Genomic DNA, 22,579 nt, shown 5'->3' on the forward strand with positions numbered 1-22,579 from the left:
TACTCCACTGAAGAGACTAAGGTCTGATCATCTGGATAGGCCACAGAGGAACAGCGTTCCAGGGCTTAAATGGATAAGTTCTGGGCTGATCCAAATTCTGGGGTTTAAGCTTGGGTTGGCCCAGGCTATGTTGGTTTGCTGGAGCAATGTTTGATTTATCACAGTTGGGTTAATCTGGGGAAGCAGGCATTAAATATGCATTGTTAATCTTGGGAGCACCAGATTTGAACTTCACGTGGCCATGTTGGTTGGAGTTGGACATAGTGTAGCTGGATTCAGGTCAAGGCTATTCAACTAAGCCAATGCACAGCTAATGTTTTTTGTTTGAGCCCTGCAATGACTTTTTATTACTGTTTTTTCTCTCTCAGCTCCTAGGTCCAAACTTAAGCCACCCGCAAAGTCCAAGCCTGACCCTTCAGATAACTACGACAATGTTACACTTCCGTCTGTGCCAGTTACTCCACCCTCTGCTTCAAATATCGGTCCATCAGGGCCAGATGATATGGATTTTGAGGATCTTGCTCGAAGATTGGAGGATCTGAAAAAGAAAACCTAAATTGGCATTGGTGTCCACCTCCAAGCTGGCCTATGCATTTATACTTCCTGTGGCATCTGACTAATAACGACTTGCATTCACTTCCCTGTTGGACTGCTTCGACGTGAACTCCCATGCAAGCTGCGCGGACATACAGTTTCTGTCTACACTCGTCTGTCTAGAACTTTCTAACTGCTGTGCTAACAAGTCTAACCTGACTCGGTTATTAGGATATGTTTGCTATCAGAGGCATTGATGTTGTTTTTCTTCAGTATTCTTGTTGGAGGTGCACTGCTTGACTTGTCTAGATGGTGCAGCTGAACTCGGGTGGAGCCCATTTCTTGAAGCACTGCTGTGCTTTGCTCTTCTGGATGCATTTCTGCTAATCAGCCCGCTCTGCGTATCCCTATATGAAGTGCATTTCAAATTGGAGCTAAGCTGATATATACTTCCTGTCTTGAATACTCTCATGTCCTCTTCTGTCTGCTGGTCTGACATGTACTTCCTGCCTTGACTGCCCCTGTGCACATCTAACTTCAGCTGTGCTGACGTGTATGGTTTCTGAAGGATCTTCTGGTGTCGACATCCTTAAGTAGATGTGCTTTGTCACTTCCTGTCTAGGATGTTCCAGTGTTCATAAATGTTAAACATAGGGGATGCCTCATAACCCCGTGAGAACCGGGGCTAAGTGAAGTATAGTACATCAAAAAAAATGTTCTCAACTGGGGATGAATATAATCTGTTACTGTGGGACAGTCCGCATCTATGCGTTATTCCTACTTTTTATTTTATTATTATATTTAAAGGTTCACCATGTACTGACTGCGTGCCTGCTTATGTAGATTCTTTAATATCATCATAGATTTATGCCGATTATTTTTCCACAAATATATCACAGTGCATAGTGCACAGTCATTAGAGACGCTTGTTTATCTCTTCAGTTGTCCTCGTTTTCTTTCCAGAAGCACAGCGCCTACAAGCCGATGCCTGGGAATTGGAAACATGAGGTGACTTCTTATTGATAAATAAGTTCTATTTTCTGGTGTTTTTTTAGTACTTGATCTTATTCATGGATCCTCCTGTAACCTTTCCGAAGAGTCTTCCGATAGGTTACAGGACTCCTCGGGGCAATTTTACAGGGTATTGTGTGCATACAACTCTGACACCAAATCGCTATGTGGGCTCCCATTGAAGTGTTTGTGTATAAGCATCTTCCAAAATCCCAGGTATACGCACTTGGAATTTTTCATTGTGTCCTTATTAGATGGGGGATTCATCATGTATGCTTGCTAGGCAGGGGATCTGCAGGTCTTTCCGGAATATCGCGAATATAGAGACCTACACTGGTGGTTCTCTGCCCTTATGATTCCTACAGAGATCCCCACTGCTCGAATGGACTTATGGCAGTAGGACTCGGTGTGATAAATACTCCCCGCAGTAAGAAAAAAAAAAGCATGCCGTGCAGATGTGTACTTCCTGTGTGGCCCTTTGGGCTCGTTTGCTGTTCCCTTCCTCACGCTGGTGTCTTAATGTGAACTCAGTGTCGCTCTGATGTACTCTTTATGATTTTTCTTGCTTTCTCATCTTTAGGAATTAATGAGTTTTTCTAAATCGTTCCTTCAGTAAAAAAAAAATGAATTTCAGTTGATTGCTTTTAACTACCCTTCCTATCAGTCTATAGTATGACGTTCTCCCCCAAAGCTTTTCTGTTTGCATGTTTGGTTCCTTTCCACACTGCCTGGGTGCTTATGTGCCTGTCCAGCTGCATGTTTGGGATCTGCTGTGGTGGTTGGGACACCCTGGAATCAATTTTCCAGTGATCCTTTATGTGATCTCAGCTTGCACCATTTGACACTGGTTGGTTTTATGAACAGAAGTAACCTGAATTAATATCTGGGTTAATGCCCATGCTGCAGAGGTGTGCTATAACCCGCAATTTTCAGATTCGAAACCACTCAGGGAAGATTGAGCTGATCGTCATGAGGCTAAAGTGGATACATTGAGTACTGCTGGTTTGGAAATATTAAAATCTTCTATTAAAGCTCACGAAGACATAATTGTGTTGCTGCCTTGCATGGTATAGAAAGGGCCAGAGAGGACAAGGAAACATTGCTGTTTCTAGATTGCGAGCGGTCTGTGCTGAGTGATGGCTTGCATACACAGAACTCTATAGTAGCAAGAGATGTCACAAGATTCATAGACTTTAACCGCAGGATTTAGTCAAAGGTGAACATCACCCCGATAACCCACTGCCTCCTGCTTCGCCCTTCAGAGGGCAGTGGTCCTGCTTGCTCCATGCAGAGGCCAAGATGGACAAAGAGGGCGAGAAGGGGGGGGAGCATAGGTACCTTCATATATCTTTTCCCATCAAGATATGTCTAGTATTTCGGGGTTGTGGTGTACCGAGAAGAGCAGTGTGTTTGTATGGGCAAACCCTCACACAGCTGTTCTCTTGTTAATTCCACACTACTCTTAAGGTGCAGAAAGGCAGAGATGGCGTAGAGATAGTTGGTAAGTTTGTTCAAATCAGCCTAGGTGTTTATGGTCATGAATGTAATTAACTCTGAATTGGCTTTCAGAAACATGCTCAGGAGTTGCACTTAAGGTGTTTTGCTGCTCTAAGGCTATGTGAGATGCTTCTCTGAGTCCTGTGACTGGTGACCCCCTGTGGTGGTGTACCATTTTATTTGAGATGTGAAATGAGCCTAGATGCGGTTCTAAGAGAGCCCCAGGTCAAGGGAACCGATGTATCGCGGTTCTCTTATCCATTGTGCTATGAGAGACAGCTACTCGGTGTCCTGCACAAACTGTCTCTAAACAAGGAAGGCACCCAGTAGCCTACTCGGCTTATAATGCTTCTTGGTCCCTGTACTCACAAAACTCCAAGCACTGACCTTTTCATATTTCAGTGAGACCTTTTGCAGGGCTACTTTTTGCTGCTAGGCTAAGCTACCCAAACCAAGGTTAAGTGATCAGAGCTGAGTGGCACCTAGTACACAGCCGGGCATGTCGAGAAGTCCGAGGTCTGAATTGTAATGGGATCAAAAAGCTAGGAATCTATTGCACCAGCCCAGTGCACAACCTTGCTACTCAATGTCATATTTCTATGAAGCCTTGACAGTGTAGGTTATTACAACTTTGGAGGAGGTGTTAATCCATCCCAAAAGTGACGGATATACCACCAGCCGTATTACGAGTCCATTATATCCTATGGAACTCGTAATACGGCTGGTGGTATATCCGTCACATTTGGGACGGATTAACACCTCCTCCAAAGTTGTAATAACCCCCAGTGTGATAAACCGCTATTGGTTAAGCCTGAGACTCCGTAGCTCCTGTACTTACACATTTAGGAAAGCAGCTGATGCTGGGGGCAGTTTCACCCCATTCTCCCTTCTTTGAAATTATTTCTGTACATTTATGAACATATTGGCAGACGTGAACTGCCTAAATGTACTTGAAATATGTTGCCTATACAGACTCATATTGAGTAGAACCACATTTATGTATTTAGAACAAGTGAGGACCGCTCATCATTAAGGGAGTACTTCATTAAGATGTGTTGAACTTTTTTTGGGGTGTGTGCAAGAGTAAAGGTTTTAATGCTGGGGTAAACTAGGTGCCTGTGAGTACTGGCATTCATCCATTGTGTTGTCTACTCATATAGACTGTTTATATGACGATATATTTCGTGACCTTGTTTTATCACAGGTTGTCATGGCACTGATGGAAAGATCCCCAACAGTGTGTCATGAAGAAACTGGGATAGGAATGTTACGGAGTGCCTCTGCTATGATCCCTGAAGGTCTCATTCAATTGTTAGCTTGTTAGGAATATCCTATTGAAAGATGTGGGACACTGGTGTACAAGTGTTTCTGATGAGTACTAACCGCATATTCCTCACCTTTAGAATATTACTCAAGCACCAGACTGGATCTAAAAATCATCACAGAAGTGCTCCTGTGCGCTTCTAGGTGGTGTCAGGCGGCTCTGCGTTGACTTTGTTCTGCTCTGGAAATTAAAGAGATCAGCTACATATATGTGCAACCCCTGCATGGTGATATCAGTTCCTTTCTTTCTGCACCTTTTTTCACATATCCAGAATTCTGCTCCCTTTTAATTGTTTGGCCAGCTTTCTGAAATCTTCTCCAATGTGCAAGGGAACGATGTCCTTACTGACGACTACAGGGTCCAAGCCGTGCCGTGACTGTCGAAACAAAAGTTGTTGATGGACCTGTATGAGGTGCGCAGCTGGTGTTGGGCTCGAGGCACAATCCCAAGTTGTGTGAAGAATGTACCCTTAGGCTTCCAAAGACATTCAAGGACCATGAGGGGAAGCTGCATATTGCCAAACACTGAAAGAATTCAGGGATGTTGTATAACTCCTGCTCCAATTGGAGGGGTGGACTTATTCCTGCTTTCAAGGTCTCTGTGGCATCTACCTCCAAACCACTTTCATTTGCCCTTAGAGGTGCACAACCATGCTGTGAGAGGTAGGATCAGACATTTTGTTCTAAGGCGACAGTCCATTCTATCCGACAGGTGGATCATCCAGATCGATCAGCAGGGCTATGCCCTTCCAGTCTTTTCCATCCATCTTCAGGTTCCTCCCACATCAGAGTTTTTTTTAGAGGAGTACCTATCTATGTTGCTGCAAGAGATGCTAGTCCTTCTATCCAAAGGGGCCATCAAGAGGGTTCCAGCCTTGAAATTATGGACTGGGTGTTACTCCCATTTGTTTCCTTGTGCTGAAGGATGGGAGCATTCATCCTATTTTAGATCTCTAACCCCCCTCACCTCCCGCCCCTCCTAGAATTACTTCCTACAGAAGGAACATTTCAAAATGCATACACTGGCTCAGATTTCATCTGCCCAGGATTTGGGTGATTGGATGGTTGACCTGGACATGCAAGATGCTTACCTTCATGTACTAGTCCTGGAGTCATACAGATTCACATGGGGTTCAAGTTGGGCCAAGAGCATTTTCAGTTTGCCCTGCTCCCATATGGCATTGCCAATGCCCCTTGGGTGTGCAAAAAAGTGATGGTTGCCACTCATCTTCTAAGGTTGGGATTTCAGTTTTCACCTACCTCAAGTGGCTGGCTGGTTTGCCGCAACAAGCTGAAAATGCACCTGACTATTCTTCAGAGGCTCATCTATATAGGAACTATTCTGGAGACTGTGCTTTTCATGGCCTTTTCCGTGATGCAAGGAATCCACGACATTTGGGCTATGATACTGATTCAGCCTTGGTCTTGGGTCTCTGTTGAAGTGGCTCTGAGACTTCTTGTACTGTTAGCCTCATGGGTCCTACTTGTCCTCTTCTCCAGGTGGCATATGCAGGCTCTGCAGTAGGACATGAAGTCAGTGAGCCCAACACTAAAGAACTGCATTGGATATCATCCAGGTTTTGGAGGAAAATGCACAAGACCTGCAGTGGCAGCAGCTTGACCACAATCTGACCAGCAGCAGAACCCTCTTCCTTCCCCATACAGAGCTGACGGTGATGAATGATCCATCACTGATGGGTTGGGGAGGTCATCTGAGAGGGGCGAACTTGGCACACTTTGAAACATAAAACTGCTCAAAGATGCAAATTGTGTGAACAAATACCGACTGAACGCGTTGTGCCTCATCCGAACACTCAAAATGTCACAGTATTTTGACTAGAGAAAATCCACACAGCCCGTAGTAGTGATATTTGCCCGGTGTGTAGTACCCACACAGCACTGTAGGGCACTTGTAATGAAGCCACTAGTAGAATGATTTATGAGGTAGTAATACAATTTTCTGTTTACCACACTTACTTGCTGCGGTCTCAGGTGAGCATCACTTGATGGGTCGTGCAGGCTTCATGAGCGAATAAGAGAAGGCAATGAAAAGCAATGTAGAACCCTACCGGGGTGGAAGTAAGGACACTCGAAGGTAGTGGGTGAGCACTACGTCCAAGGGCTGATTGAGAAGGGGGAGCCATTCTGTGGAGTTTTGACCATGGTAAGCCCTGTTGTGCCGTTAAATAATAAAACAACATGACTGTTGTCTGTATGTTGAAGTGCGTGGCGTGATTCTGGTCTTATAAGCTCCCTTCAGCTCTAGATCTACGTGTGAATAATCTAAAACTGTTGATTGAAGCTATACAAACATGGCTCCTATCATTAAAGAAAGTGCATGCATGGCTCAGGAACGAGGGAAAAGTTTGCAATTAGGAGCACAGCTATAGCACTCTAAGTGTTGTGGCGGCACATTCCTTTCTCCATCACCACAAGCCTGCAGGTATTAGTAAGCTTAAAGCAAAGGCTGTGGATTCAAGTGGCAGCCACTGGCATTAGAGTGAAACCTCAAAAACTGACAATAGCAAGAGTGTTCAGACTGAAGTTTTTGAAGATATTCAGTAATAAGAATACAGTATTGTCAAACCGACAAGTGCCTATAACGGAGAAAGCACTAACCAAATTTAGGAAACAAAAAATGTGTTTTACGCATGCTCGGTGTTAGAATAATCAAGTAAAAACAAAGCTCGCCTACGAAGATGAATTTATGCCACTTCTGTGCAGCTTTCATCTGGGACAATCTGTCAGTTATTCGCACTTGTAGCTTTATGATAGTTGCAGTCCTTCACAAGAGATTATTTCACATTTTTCCTTGATTCACAGTATCACAATCAATGTCATTATCGATCTTCAGAGTAGCTCTGTCAGACCTGAAAAAGTCTTAACTTTCTAATGTTCCATTACAAAGAAGAGGAAAACATGGCCCTTGCTTCGACATCTTTGCAAATGCCTATCTAAGTGCAAACTCCCATTTATACCTTATTGAGGAAAATAACACTGGCTCTCCTTGCACATCTCTTGGGTGGTTGCCTGCATGTTTTTCGTCAGGTAAACTTGGTACAAGCTGTGTGGCCAACTGGGCACACTGTAAGTTTGCACCCTATTTATTTATTTGTGTGTGGGGGGGGTGAGAGAGAGAAGGTGCTACTGTTTGACTAATTTGCGCATCGTACGTTTCGATGTGACCCTTCAGGCTGGGGCAAAAGGGTGGGGGGCATAATGAAATATGATTTAATTATTGAATCCAAAACAAAGGGGGGCATGGTGTGAAAGCCATTATGGCAACCACAATCTAACACTCCTGTGGTGGAACCCTGTTAATTCTCCATAACTTGCCGCACCCCTAAATCGAGCAAAGGTCACTGATTTGTCTGAATGGCTCTGTTGGGTGCCGGCAGGTTCCTAATGTAAGCCCTTACAGCCCGGGGGGGGGGCATAATCTTTCCCTGGGCCCTATCCATTTCATTGCCAATGAATATCTGTGAGATACGGGAGTCCCGGAGGCCCATCACCCCTTTCTGCATGTTGCCCCGTTATTTTGCGTTAAGCGCCAGTAGTTGTCGTGGGTTGCGGCAAGGCCTTGCTTGGATGTTCTGGATTCCAACTCATCAGTGAGGAGGCTGTGCTCTTTTTGAGAAGCAGTGTGAGCGCTGGTGAGATCGAAGAAGTGCACTTTCCCTCCCCTCACTGAAGAAAAGACCAAGTTGGCGTTCCTGAGCGTCAGACCCTGTCTCTGAACCACCCAGCTGCAGCACGTAGTGGCCCCGACGCAGTAGCACCTCTTCACCCCCACCTTCTCTACTTGAGGGAGGACTGGCTAGCAAACTCTGCCTGGGATGGGCCATAAAAGAGAACAAATGCACTACACCAGTTTGGGGGCACCCAGCCTGAACTGCCACCCTGCTGACCAAAATTCAAAAGATATCAAGCGCACAGAGCCTGCACTGACAGAAGCAATGCCCCTTGACAAGGTGAACAGAAATTGAAAGATCAAAAACCGGCATTTACAAATTATGGGTGAGACTTGCTGAGTGGAGCAGAGCAGTGATACTGACCGGATGGGCCACTGCACCAATAAACCTGCCTAGTGTGGCCATTGAGTGAAGAAAGTGGAGTCATTAAAGTAAAAAAACAAGCTCATACATGTGGGCACTATGATCCACCAGAGTTGAGGCACCCTTAGACCCTCCACAAAGAGTGGCCGCAGCCAGGAGTGGAGACTGTCTGGATGGAGGTGAGGGAGAGGATCCCCAAGTCCTCTACAGTGATGGAGGTGTACCTTGAAAACCTGGCAATCACCATATTCACGGTATAGGTGACGGAGATGGGACCCTTTCAGGTTGCCTTGAGCACCTGTGATGCCTAATTTGGTGGAGATGAATACAGGGTCATAAAAACTGCTGAGAACTCTCGGAGGTGCTGAGTTGAAAACATGGTGTGAGACAATGGCAAGGCCTTCCACACAGGGGAAAATAGATAAATTCACAATAGTCATGGCTTCACAGTCAACACAAGCTTCCACAGCCATAAGAGAAGCATGTTACCTTGAGATAGTATAAGTATCCCTAGCAACAATACTGCAGGCAATCAGAAATAATGAGGGAAGCTGGAGCCCGAATCTCAAACACAGATGGCGAGCTGAGAGCTCTCTATACAGAACTTAAATTGATGGATGTAAAACAATCTGCAGCTAGTGGGCACATGTCCTGAGTAGAGTCTAACCACATGGTTGAAATCATGGGATCCTGAAGAGATTATGGCCCTCATTCTGACCTTGGCGGGCGGCGGAGGCCGCCCGCCAAAGTCCCGCCGTCAGGTTACCGTTCCGCGGTCGAAAGACCGCGGCGGTAATTCTGACTTTCCCGCTGGGCTGGCGGGCGGTCTCCTTCAGACCGCCAGCCAGCCCAGCGGGAAAGAGGCTTCCACGATGAAGCCGGCTCGGAATCGAGCCGGCGGAGTGGAAGCTGTGCGACGGGTGCAGTTGCACCCGTCGCGTATTTCACTGTCTGCGCAGCAGACAGTGAAATACATTTAGGGGCCCTCTTACGGGGGCCCCTGCAATGCCCATGCCAGTGGCATGGGCACTGCAGGGGCCCCCAGGGGCCCCGCGACCCCCCCTACCGCCATCCGGATCTCGGCGGTCCGACCGCCGGGATCTGGATGGCGGTAGGGGGGGTCAGAATCCCCGCGGCGGTGCAGCAAGCTGCGCCGCCGCGGAGGATTCAATGGGGCCGCGGTACACTGGCGGGACCCCGCCAGTGGTGCCGGTCCGACCGCGGCTTTACCGCCGCGGTCGGAATCCCCATTGAAGCACCGCCGGCTTGTCGGCGGTGCTCCCGCGGTCCTCCGCCCTGGCGGTCAAAGACCGCCAGGGTCAGAATGAGGGCCTATGTTGCCTTATTGTATTCTTGAGAGTGCATATAAGGCACTAACCCAGAAACCACTACTAGGTGCATTTCTAAACACCATAATTATGAGAATCTTTAACTTTTCAGGCCAGAATGCCTTCCTCAGAGCATCACGTGAGAAACCCAATATCTCCCTGCAAGATTATGATTTTTCCAGACTATGCGTCTCAGGTCCCACAGTAGGGGCAACCTTTTGCTCCAGTAAAGCAGAAAGTCAAATTTATACAATCTAATTACATGCTATTCAGTACAGGCAAACTAATAGTGATGCACTTGGTTAAACTGCACTTTTTTGATTGGCTGGAAAGAGCTTGGTATTGAGTGGTGGAGCAGAAAGACCCTAAAGACAAAATTGAGAAGGAGCCCACCACAAAAAGATGCAAGAAACACTCTTTCCCTTAAAGAAAGACAGTACACAACACTGAGAAAATGACTGCGCCATGAGTGCACACAGTCCAGAAAAAGACTCATCCATACCTCAGAGGAGCAGGTAGAAGGATCTTGGTCTCACCCCCTCCCTCCCAATGGTGTAAGATGCAGCTCTTGAAAGTAAGGCTTAGACCTAGGAAAAAAACGTGTATCAAATTGCAGGGTGGTCCGGTTCATTAATGTTCAGTTTGTTGTTCAGCAATATTAACTGATTAATAGAAGATAATACTGAGATTGTATTCTAAATAAGAGATCCTGGAGAGAAGCATGGGGCGAACTGCATATAGATGATTACACGTTCTTCCTTCACACCCCAAGAAGACAGTTTACGCTAGTTTACACCAGTGACGGATGCTTCAGGGTATGAAGTGTTATGTGTGGCTAGAGATGGGAGTGGGATAGTTCAAGATCATGTTTCAAATAAGGTTTTGCAGCACACAGGAAGGGCCTTGATGAAGCTGATCAGCCAAAACTAACAGGCATCATGACCTATAATAAACACCATCAAACTACCTTGACATTTGGCCTCAATAACAAAATGATGCCCGGGGCAGTTCTCCAATATGTAAAAAAATGTATCCCAGCAGGTATTTGAATAAAAAAACGCACATTCTGGGCACAGCAACCTCCTCTGAAGTCTTGGAATTAACTGCGTCTATTGTTCTGTATGGTTTGAAATGGCGTAGGTGTGCTCTAGACAGCAGGCGGGCCCCACCCGAGGGCCTAATGTCAGTTCTTTCTTTAGGAATCTTGGTAGAGATCTCATAAAATGCTAAAGAACATGATGGCCACAGTCTAGACAAATGAGGCATAACTGGAGACAAAGAACTGAGCTCTGTGTATAAGAACAGTAAAGACCACCAAAACGTATGTAAGCTCAAGATGATATAGTTTTAACAAAGTTCTATATCATCATAACTGCTGTCAAACCTACAAATGCTAATAAAAATATTTTCCAAAAAAAACAAACTGGGTCTACCGTTATGGGTTTACAAGGTTATCTTAGGGCGCCACTATCTTGCTTCACAAAACATTTCCATTTATACTTGCCAATACATACCATTACTAACTTTGGCAAACACTGAGATTACGAGGCCAGTAGGAGGTCGACCCTAGGGCAATGATTACTGTATACATCCACCCACGAAGATATAAGACATCCTACAAACCTTAGCCAACTTTCTACTCTAATAATTTCCTAGCATAATTATAGCGGGGAAGACTCCAGTGTGGTCACGGGCCCACATATGAACTCAGCAGGGTCCGTAGCTCCCCTTAGGAATACCACACTGCCAAAATAGATAGTCATTATGGGAATGACCAATATGTGGCGCATGGGTCAGCCTGGGGATTGGGCCTATATATACTATTAAAATTTGCATTGCTCATACTCTCACTTTGACTACTTTTTCACCCATGCAACTGAATTGGCTATTTCACGTATCTTGCTTAGAGGCCTTAAGACCACTGTCCAAAAGAATGGATGATTGGACAACCTGAAATAAACTTTTGGGAACACTGGCAGTTAAATCCTTGATGGTTAAGAGAAAATGGATTCTCAGGTTTCCTTTGACAAAAGATCAAATCATGTTTTGAATTAAACTAAAATTCAATATCTTCAAAGCAGATATTATGCAAGGCATTCAAAACAGTGATGAAATGGTGGGAAAGCTATCTGATTGATCCAAAGAATATGTAACTGCAGCCCTCGAGCACACCATAACCATCTTAGAACACAGCTACTTACGTGCATGAAAGAAAGAAACCTTACGCTAATTAGAAATTTGCCATCCATATAGGCGCTGTTGCAACACTTGTTAGATATAGTTGTGGTGGCCTGACCCAAAAAGGACATGAATCCTGCAACAACAAAAAAGACAAGCTGCTATGTGGTTGATGAACCAATGACTAGACTCTTGAATGTTGGCCAAAGTTAATGTATCATCGATTGGCTCCTTAACGAGCTCACTCAGAATTGCAGAAGCATTTGCAAATTAAAATGAGTGCCTCGAAGCCAACACAGATTTGCCATTACTAGAATTAAGAAAAAACAATAATTAGAAACCTAATGATTAACAGACTGTCAGCAGAGGACAGGTCGACCATGGTTCCAGGAGGCCATAAAAGGGATACTGACAGGCACAACCTTTGGCCCTCAAAACAAATGCATTCTCCTACTCCTGCCGATGCTTGATATGTTTGTGGAGGCACTGCAACTGGGATCATTTCTGTACGACTTGCATGGCACCCCAAACACAGTAATTCATAAACTGGATAAGCCTGCCACAGAATATGCCTCATATATACCCATCTCATTGATTAATGTAGGAAGAATCAAAGGTACTAATCAAAGTCCTTGCCAATAAGATAATTCCATTGAAACAAGTGCTAATTCAATGGGGTGAAAAGGGATGCATGCTTTGCTGGAGTAATCGTCTGTGCATCAGATGTCTGCATCATGTGGCCTTAGCAAATTTGGATGAGCTCCAAGACACCTCTGTTTTTGTTTTAGTAGACTTTGAAAAGGCCTTTGATTTGGTTGATTGGCGCTTCCCTCAGCAGGTCCTTGCAAAAATGAACTCCTAGCCCCCCTCAGACTTTTAAACAGGGATCACTTGGCTCATCCAGGTGAAAGGGGCTTTCTCTCCTCCCCTCCCGATAGACTGCGGATGATATACTCCGCTGTATTCAAAGACCTGATCAATCTGTTGCTAGGATGCTGCGGATACCTACGTTTACTGCGAGGCCCCGGCCTCGAACTAAACTGGGAAAATCCAGATTTGTTCCACTCTGTGCAACACTGGTTACACGGATTAATGTATATACAGAATGAGCATAGTAGAGGACCAATTAAATACCTAGGTGTAGGAAAGTACCATCTTGCCTGGCATGTTACCCCCATTTTTCACTGTATATATGTTGTTTTAGTTGTATGTGTCACTGGGACCCTGTCATCCAGGGCCCCAGTGCTCATAAGTGTGCCTGAATGTGTTACCTGTGTAGTGACTAACTGTCTCACTGAGGCTCTGCTAATCAGAACCTCAGTGGTTATGCTCTCTCATTTCTTTCCAAATTGTCACTGACAGGCTAGTGACCAATTTTACCAATTTACATTGGCTTACTGGAACACCCTTATAATTCCCTAGTATATGGTACTGAGGTACCCAGGGTATTGGGGTTCCAGGAGATCCCTATGGGCTGCAGCATTTCTTTTGCCACCCATAGGGAGCTCTGACAATTCTTATACAGGCCTGCCACTGCAGCCTGAGTGAAATAACGTCCACGTTATTTCACAGCCATTTTACACTGCACTTAAGTAACTTATAAGTCACCTATATGTCTAACCTTTACCTGGTAAAGGTTAGGTGCAAAGTTACTTAGTGTGAGGGCACCCTGGCACTAGCCAAGGTGCCCCCACATTGTTCAGGGCCAATTCCCCAGACTTTGTGAGTGCGGGGACACCATTACACGCGTGCACTACATATAGGTCACTACCTATATGTAGCTTCACAATGGTAACTCCGAATATGGCCATGTAACATGTCTATGATCATGGAATTGCCGCCTCTATGCCATCCTGGCATAGTTGGCACAATCCCATGATCCCAGTGGTCTGTAGCACAGACCCTGGTACTGCCAAACTACCTTTCCTGGGGTTTCACTGCAGCTGCTGCTGCTGCCAACCCCTCAGACAGGCATCTGCCCTCCTGGGGTCCAGCCAGGCCTGGCCCAGGATGGCAGAACAAAGAACTTCCTCTGAGAGAGGGTGTTACACCCTCTCCCTTTGGAAAATGGCGTGAAGGCAGGGGAGGAGTAGCCTCCCCCAGCCTCTGGAAATGCTTTCTTGGGCACAGATGTGCCCAATTCTGCATAAGCCAGTCTACACCGGTTCAGGGGACCCCTTAGCCCTGCTCTGGCGCGAAACTGGACAAAGGAAAGGGGAGTGACCACTCCCCTGACCTGCACCTCCCCTGGGAGGTGTCCAGAGCTCCTCCAGTGTGCTCCAGACCTCTGCCATCTTGGAAACAGAGGTGCTACTGGCACACTGGACTGCTCTGAGTGGCCAGTGCCACCAGGTGACGTCAGAGACTCCTTCTGATAGGCTCCTTCAGGTGTTAGTAGCCTATCCTCTCTCCTAGGTAGCCAAACCCTCTTTTCTGGCTATTTAGGGTCTCTGTCTCTGGGGAAACTTTAGATAACGAATGCAAGAGCTCATCCGAGTTCCTCTGCATCTCTCTCTTCACCTTCTGCCAAGGAATCGACTGCTGACCGCGCTGGAAGCCTGCAAAAGTGCAACATAGTAGCTAAGACGACTACTGCAACTCTGTAACGCTGATCCTGCTGCCTTCTCGACTGTTTTCCTGGTGGTGCATGCTGTGGGGGTAGTCTGCCTCCTCTCTGAACTAGAAGCTCCGAAGAAATCTCCCGTGGGTCGACAGAATCTTCCCCCTGCAACCGCAGGCACCAAAAAGCTGCATTACCGGTCCCTTGGGTCTCCTCTCAGCACGACGAGCGAGGTCCCTCGAATCCAGCAACTCTGTCCAAGTGACCCCCACAGTCCAGTGACTCTTCAGTCCAAGTTTGGTGGAGGTAAGTCCTTGCCTCACCTCGCTAGACTGCATTGCTGGGAACTGTGACTTTTGCAGCTACTCCGGCCTCCGTGCACTTCCGGCGGAAATCCTTTGTGCACAGTCCAGCCTGGGTCCACAGCACTCTAACCTGCATTGCACGACCTCCTAAGTTGTTCTCCGGCGACGTGGGACTTCTTTGTGCGACTTCGGGTGAACACCGTTTCACGCATCCTCGTAGTGCCTGTTTCTGGCACTTCTCCGGGTGCTACCTGCTGCTGAGAGGGCTCCTTGTCTTGCTCGAAGTCCCCTCTCTCTCCTGACGCAATTTGCGACATCCTGGTCCTTCCTGGGCCACAGCAGCATCCAAAAACGCTAACCGCACGATTTGCAGCTAGCAAGGCTTGTTGGCGTTCTTTCGGCGGGAAAATACTTCTGCACGACTCTCCAAGGCGAGAGGGATCCGTCCACCAAAGGGGAAGTCTCTAGCCCTTTTCGTTCCTGCAGAAACCTCAGCTTCTTCTGTCCAGTAGAAGCTTCTTTGCACCCGCAGCTGGCATTTCCTGGGCATCTGCCCATCTCCGACTTGCTTGCGACTTTTGGACTTGGTCCCCTTGTTCCACAGGTACCCTCGACTGGAAATCCATTGTTGTTGCATTGTTGGTTTGTGTCTTTCCTGCCTTATTCCCCTATCACGACTTCTTTGTCCTTTGGGGAACTTTAGTGCACTTTGCACTCACTTTTCAGGGTCTTGGGGTGGGCTATTTTTCTAACCCTCACTATTTTCTAATAGTCCCAGCGACCCTCTACAAGGTCACATAGGTTTGGGGTCCATTCGTGGTTCGCATTCCACTTTTGGAGTATATGGTTTGTGTTGCCCCTATCCCTATGTGTCCCCACTGCATCCTATTGTAACTATACATTGTTTGCACTGTTTTCTAAGACTATACTGCATATTTTTGGTATTGTGTACATATATCTTGTGTATATTTCCTATCCTCTCACTAAGGGTACACTCTAAGATACTTTGGCATATTGTCATAAAAATAAAGTACCTTTATTTTTAGTATAACTGTGTATTGTGTTTTCTTATGATATTGTGCATATGACACTAAGTGGTACTGTAGTAGCTTCACACGTCTCCTAGTTCAGCCTAAGCTGCTCTGCTAAGCTACCATTATCTATCAGCCTAAGCTGCTAGACACCCTATACACTAATAAGGGATAACTGGGCCTGGTGCAAGGTGCAAGTACCCCTTGGTACTCACTACAAGCCAGTCCAGCCTCCTACACTAGGTATCTAGATCATAAGAGATACTAAAACAAATTGGGATCTCAGTGTAAATGCTCTGGATCTAGACTTTCATTATATTAAGTTGTGGCACACTGTTCAAAACAATTACATTATCATGCTTTCTATATACACTACCAGCACAACCACCCCCCTCAACGTTTTACCCGATTTGAAATCCACTCTGACCAATTACTATTGGGCAGGGAAGATCCCTAGAATCTCAGAAGTGTATGCAGTCTTCCTTTGATGAGGGATTGGGTATCGCTGATGTAAGAATATATTATTGGGCAACTTAACTAATTCCAACCTATGAAAGGTTATTTGAGGAGAAACGTGACCCTTTAGTCTGGCTGGAAATTTACGTCTTGGAAAAATATGGCCTAGTAGACCAGTCATACCATAGGAAGCCCAGAACTATATTGCTTCCCTTTCACTAGGATCCCTCTAGAATACTGGTGTAGTGCCTAAAAAATAATTAAATAGATTGAAAGGGGGCGGGAACCCTTAGCATTGTAGCTCTCCTTCAGCGTGGTGAATGGCTTGCCCGCACAGTGCAACTGGAAGGCTTCTAGGTCTGGGATTTGATTGGGATGGATACTTTGCCACATCAAATCCATTGAGCAACACTCCTATGAATATGAGCTCCAAGAATCGGAATTCTTCTGCTGTTTGCAGTTATGCTATGCCCTCAACACATATTAAACAGACTCTCTCCTATCCCTGAATTTAATTCAGTAATGTCTAGAATAGTATTGCAGCTAGGAAAGAAAGGAATCTCACGATTATACAGACCTCTTATAGGGATCCTTTAGGTGACTTACAAACCCATTGGGAGCAAGATCTAGGAAAACTGGATGACAATGGATGGACCGCAGTTTAAATGGCTGCACATGAGAAATATTATCCAGACCCGGCCTTATATCCTATTACAATATTTAAATCGCATAACTATAACTCAGAAAGAGTCTGCCAGATGGGTAGAAGCCCGACCCGAATGTTTACATTGCAAAGCTGCATTGGCACATACTTGTCACAAGTGAGGCTTTGACTGGTATCCAAGAATGTAGACACAATGCCACCCTGAATCCTAAGATCTTTTGTACTTATTAAAATAATGATAAGCACTTAGAATCACATCCTGGGAAAACAGTGGAGAGAGGGACGGCAAGGGAGAAACACTGTAGGGTATATTTGGATGAAGCCCATTTTGCTGCCTATAAACAAAAGGTATATGGAATCAAGATTTGAACAACCATGAAATCAGAAATTTAGCAAATAGAAGCACACAGTCAACAATATGCACACAACACCTGATGGATATGGGACAGTGTTAATCTCCAAAACATCATTTAGGCTACTTCCTCTTTCTCTCCAGTGGTGTAGTGATATGGAACAGTGGAACCAACAGGTACATTCCAGGGCAGCATCACGAGCAGAGGGGGCAGAGCGAGAGGTAAGTACCATCAGCAATAGCACAATGTTTCCTGCCTAAGGAGCACTAGAAAGTAATAAAAGTGCAAACGAGAGGGAAGCTGGGGGCGAATTGCAACGAGGATTAACTAGCCCAGCAATGTATACAGCTGCCAAGCACAGACTGATGAGAATGCAGTCTTTAAATACTGCTTTGGCCATATGTTGACTTGGAATGAAATCTAGACCCCAGTGCTCTGAAATTCCTCTGATTTTCCTGACACCCTTTTCTTAGTTGGCTCGAAGCAATGCTGATACAAATTAACTGTCCTTCAGGTATGTTGAGACAATAATGGTGGGTTGGAGATAGCTTTGTCCCAGCGTGAGTTACATTTCACTAAAAATATTCTGGAACCTGTATGCTAAGCTGCTGTGGCTATGCAAATACATATTTCAGCTTTTTGGATTTGTAAAGGCAAATGTATTTTGAGAAAGGACAGAGAGAATCACAACTCGAGGCACTGCACTACAAATGTGGTTCGCTAATGATATTTATCAAAATTGATAATTGTAAATTGTGACAAAAGGCTAAATAGACTGGATGTCTACATCAATTAAAGGAAGAAGCAAATGATGTGCTAATTATAAGGTCCAACATGGAAATTGCAGTACATCAATGCAGTGACATCAGTAATCATTGAGACGAGAAAGAAGTGGCGATGGAAAGCCACATATGTTCATCCCACGTAAAGCTCCAGTGCTCTGTGCATCACTTGGCATTTTCAATCCAAGATATCCACGACTAGCGGAATCCACCAATGCTTCGTATCCAGGTGCTTCAAGTATTTCTACATGCAGTTTTAAGCATCATCAAAAGTACATAGCATGTCCATGCACACAAGCTGATTTGCAAAGGGTGAAGGACTTTTACAGAATAGGAAAATTCCCAATTGTAATTGGTGCTGGGGATGGTACACAAATCAAATTTGTCCTTACTTTTGACAATGACTACATATGAAGGAACACAACATGTACTGCTTTGTGAACATCAAGAAGATTCATGATGCAAACACATATCCTCACCAATGTGGTGGTAAAATACTGAGAAGAAATTCTTATGATCCCTTAATTATCTTTGACTACAAGTTAGTATATGGAATGCAGGAGAACATGTTGCTGCCAGGCAAGTGAAATGACATGATTGCTGGACACACGTTTAGGGACATATATTGAATGTTGTATACGAAATGGTAAAATTGGTTTTCACTTAACAGGTGGCACTGTGTATTCATTGTGGAAGTAGGCAACTCCATACAGCAACTTCCAAATCCATGTGTATTAGAGCACAACACTTAGAAAACATCGAATGACTGATGGTACCTCTAGGACTTTGAACTTGAGTGATATTCCTTCCTCATTTATGCACCACACTGCTGCAAGATCCATTAGATCAGAGGATGTGTGCACTGTCGGGCTGTGAAGAAGAGACTGTACATATTAATGCCAATTTAGACCGAGGCAGTAATGCAAAAGATACCACTGTATGGAGCAAGAATCTTGAAACAGCATTTTTGGGCCATGCTTGTGATGCAGCAATTGACGGTACATATTGCTTGATGGAGACACATTTATTGTATTTTGACAATGTGACATGTTTATGTGGATCAGAATGAACACTGTAATGGCACACCGAAATGTACTTAGTGTTCATTACAAAATATAAACCTACATACTGTTAGCTGTATGGTGGAAACCTGTTGTAATTTTTGCAGCAGTTCTATATGTCTCAGCTGTGGGCAGCGTAGCCTAATGGATATATATATATTACTCAGCATCCTCCTTTTCCAATATACAGTGATCATTACAGTTATTCACCCTTACACTAGGTGATCATTAAGTCTATTTTGGCAAGTCCATTCCATGGTCCAGGAGACGCCACTAGTCCTGGGGGAGAGACAGTAGAGTCTCTCCAGGATATACTCCTTGCCCCCTATGGCTTTTTCTTTTTTACCTTTCATGCCATGCCTTTTCCTCTCACAAATTATCCCAAATACTTCCCAGGGCACTTGCCCACGGAAGAGAAAGAAGGGCCTTTTCAGGATACACTCCCGGGCTCCTATGGTTCCCCCATATCTTCCTCTTGCCTTGTGCAGGGATTGTGACTAAGCACCTTCCTATGAGACCCTACCCCTACAAATGTGAAGGGATGGAAACTTGGGTAAGGGATAGTGTCATTCAGAGGGGCCAGGCTATTGGCTCGTTTCATTAGGCTTTGATCACATGCCCTACCTCCTTTAAATTGAGTCTCCATCTATTATTAGAGGTTTCCTCTATTTATAGTGTTGCTGGTGGTTGAACCTCCAGCTTCCAAAGGCTGTTCCTGCATCAAGATAAGGTAAAAGGAGCTGATGTACAAAACTGGCTTTAAATTACTGGTTGGAGATTGCAATCAATATTTTTGCAACCAGTGTGAAATTTGGCAAACCGACCTATGGCCTAATAGGTTGGTTGGCAACATTAAAATGCAGAGTGGACCACAATCTGAAGTATCTCATGAATATTAATGAGGAAGCTGTAAAATGTTATTTACCCCCAATGCATGCCAGCAAAAAGGACGGTGGGCCTTGGAGTGAGCAGATCACCATGTCTGTGATCAGATAAAAATAAAGTGTACTTTTTAAAAAAAATGCAGCCTGTTTTCCTTAAAGGAAACTGGCCTGCGTTTAAAAGCAAAAAAGCTTACCTGTTAAAACAAAACAAAAGATTTACAAACGGGAAGGTAACTTAGAAGTTGGTACATTTTCCATATTTTGTGACCAGATTTTGGTGGAAAAACATTCATGCATCTGCTAAAGAATTGTCTTTTGGAAGGGATTCCCTACAAAATACCCATTAAAAATAGTGCTTTTTTATGGAGTCGCAAACCATTTTTTAGTAACTGGTAATAATTTAGCAGCTCTTAAAATGGGGCTTGCACATGTTAGAAAATGTTTTTCTGGTTGCAGTGAAAATTGCTTTTTGTGACAATAAAAACATTTTGTACATTTGGCCTAGGTTCTCAGACTAGTGTTTTCAGGAATGTGCTGGCTCCATGCCCTTCTGATCCATGCTGTCATCCTGCCTGCAGGAGCCGACCTAATATGAAGCATACCTGAAAGACTTGGAAAACACCCAGTAATGCAGTGTGCTGTGGCAGCAACATATTCACACTGTTTGAAGATCTCTGCTCAGGATGCCAGTCAGCAAGTGACCGCTGGGACTGTGGAGAGACACCTACACCCCAACCCAGCGACTTTCATTCACTCGCCTCTCCTCCCTTGCACAATTTAGAGCCTTACATGATGATCCACATGCTCCTCCACCACCCCAACCCATACTCCAGCCACACTAAACAAACGCAAACAAAATAAAAAACATGCCACCCATTGCAACCTTGCATCCCCTTGTCTATTAGATAATAAGACTACCCTACAAAAAACAGTACACTCTTCATGGCTCTCTCAGCCGCCAAGTCCACCACCCATACACACAGACCCAACAAAATGCCTCCTTAACCTGCTGGAAGAGGAACACTGTATTGAAAAGCAAGACTATTGTGAGCCTCAAACAGTTATCACAACTAGCAGCACTCCTGCTTCAAGCTCACATTATACTATTTACCCTTCTCCTAAACAAAACAACACTACCATACCTTTTCTAAACTGCCAGCTCATAAATGCTCGATCACTCTCATAAAACAAGCACCACAGCTACAACCTGGTCACAGACACACAACCTGACTTACTATTCATAACTGAATCCTGGTTTGAGAGATGACATAGCCCCAGTGTTGCACGAAGCTGTTCCTCCGGGCTATCAAACCATCGCACAAAACCATATAGGCAAGAGAGGAGGTGGACTAGCTATTATATTCAAACAGGCATTGAACCTCAGTAAAGCAGACAACATCTCCATACAAGGTTGTGAAGCCCTCCTTGCCAGATGCCACCCTACTCCAAGTTCCTCCTGTAACTTTCTCCTCCTTTACAGACCTCCACCTAACAACTCCACATTCCCAGATGCTTTTCTAGACACAGTCTCAAACCTTATTACACTATACTCCAACCTATGCATTCTTGGGGATCTAAACATTTGGGCCCATATTTATACTTTTTTAGTGCCGCATTTGTGACGCTTTTTGACGCAAAAACGGCACAAACTTACAAAATACAATTGTACTTTGCAAGTTTGCGCTGCTTTTGCGTAAAAAAATGTCGCAAATGCGGTGCTAAAAAAGTATAAATATGGGCCTAGCTTTGACAAACCCAATATGCCCCATCCAAAAGCTATCACCACTTGCCTAGTCGCATTGAACCTACATCAGATTGTACACAATCCTACACACATCGCTGGACACATCCTAGATGTCATTTTTGCTAAGCCTGAACTAGTTACTATTCATAGCATCACGCCAATCACTTGGTCAGACCACCATTTGATAACTTTCTGACATACAACTCCACAAATCAACACACCCCACAACTACTTACATACATACACCTATCGACCATGGAGCAAACTCAATTTGGATGACTTAGAAACACAACTAACAGCCAACACAGATCTAGATATAATTAATTATGTGCCAAAACTTTATGAGTGGCTACAGGAAGCTTTTGATATCCTAATACCACTTGACAAAAGAAAAACAACACCTTGGAGAAACACAGAACTTAAAAAGATAAAGCAACAAATCAGAAAGTTGCAGCGACCTGGCTCTAAACAAACAACAGTCAAGACAAACTGCAGCTGCACAAACTTAACAGGATATATAAATCATCAATCAAAAAAGCTAAAAAAAGGTACTACTCAGACAGAATTCAAAATGCTCAATCTACAACCAAGGAATTTTATAAAATTCTCAATGAATTTCTAAAATCTACATGCATGGAAGGAAGTCCTCCCACTACTCAAGATTTCACAAACAAATTGGCAACTAACTACACAACCAAGGCAGACACATTGGACTCCTATTTGAAACAGAAGAAAAACATCAGCACCAACCCCTTTCCTAAAATACCCTCTAAGAATAAACCAACCCAACCTCTAAAGTCCTTCAAACAAATA

The 22,579-nt window shown here is 44.7% G+C and overlaps 1 protein-coding gene across 2 annotated transcripts in view; it reads left to right on the forward strand.

The window, feature by feature from the left end:
* The window catches only part of LOC138267762 (IST1 homolog), a 211,160-nt gene extending 208,568 nt beyond the window's left edge, over nucleotides 1-2,592 (forward strand). For both annotated transcript variants that reach the window (XM_069216951.1, XM_069216950.1), the window contains exon 10: nucleotides 369-2,592. In XM_069216951.1, coding sequence (XP_069073052.1) covers nucleotides 369-556 — 188 coding nt within the window. In that variant the 3' untranslated portion in view covers nucleotides 557-2,592. The remainder of the gene's footprint in view (nucleotides 1-368) is intronic.
* The last annotated feature ends 19,987 nt before the right edge of the window (nucleotides 2,593-22,579 follow it).

The sequence above is a fragment of the Pleurodeles waltl genome, chromosome 12 (genome assembly GCF_031143425.1).
Source record: "Pleurodeles waltl isolate 20211129_DDA chromosome 12, aPleWal1.hap1.20221129, whole genome shotgun sequence".
In the NCBI taxonomy this organism is placed as follows: Eukaryota; Metazoa; Chordata; class Amphibia; order Caudata; family Salamandridae; genus Pleurodeles; species Pleurodeles waltl.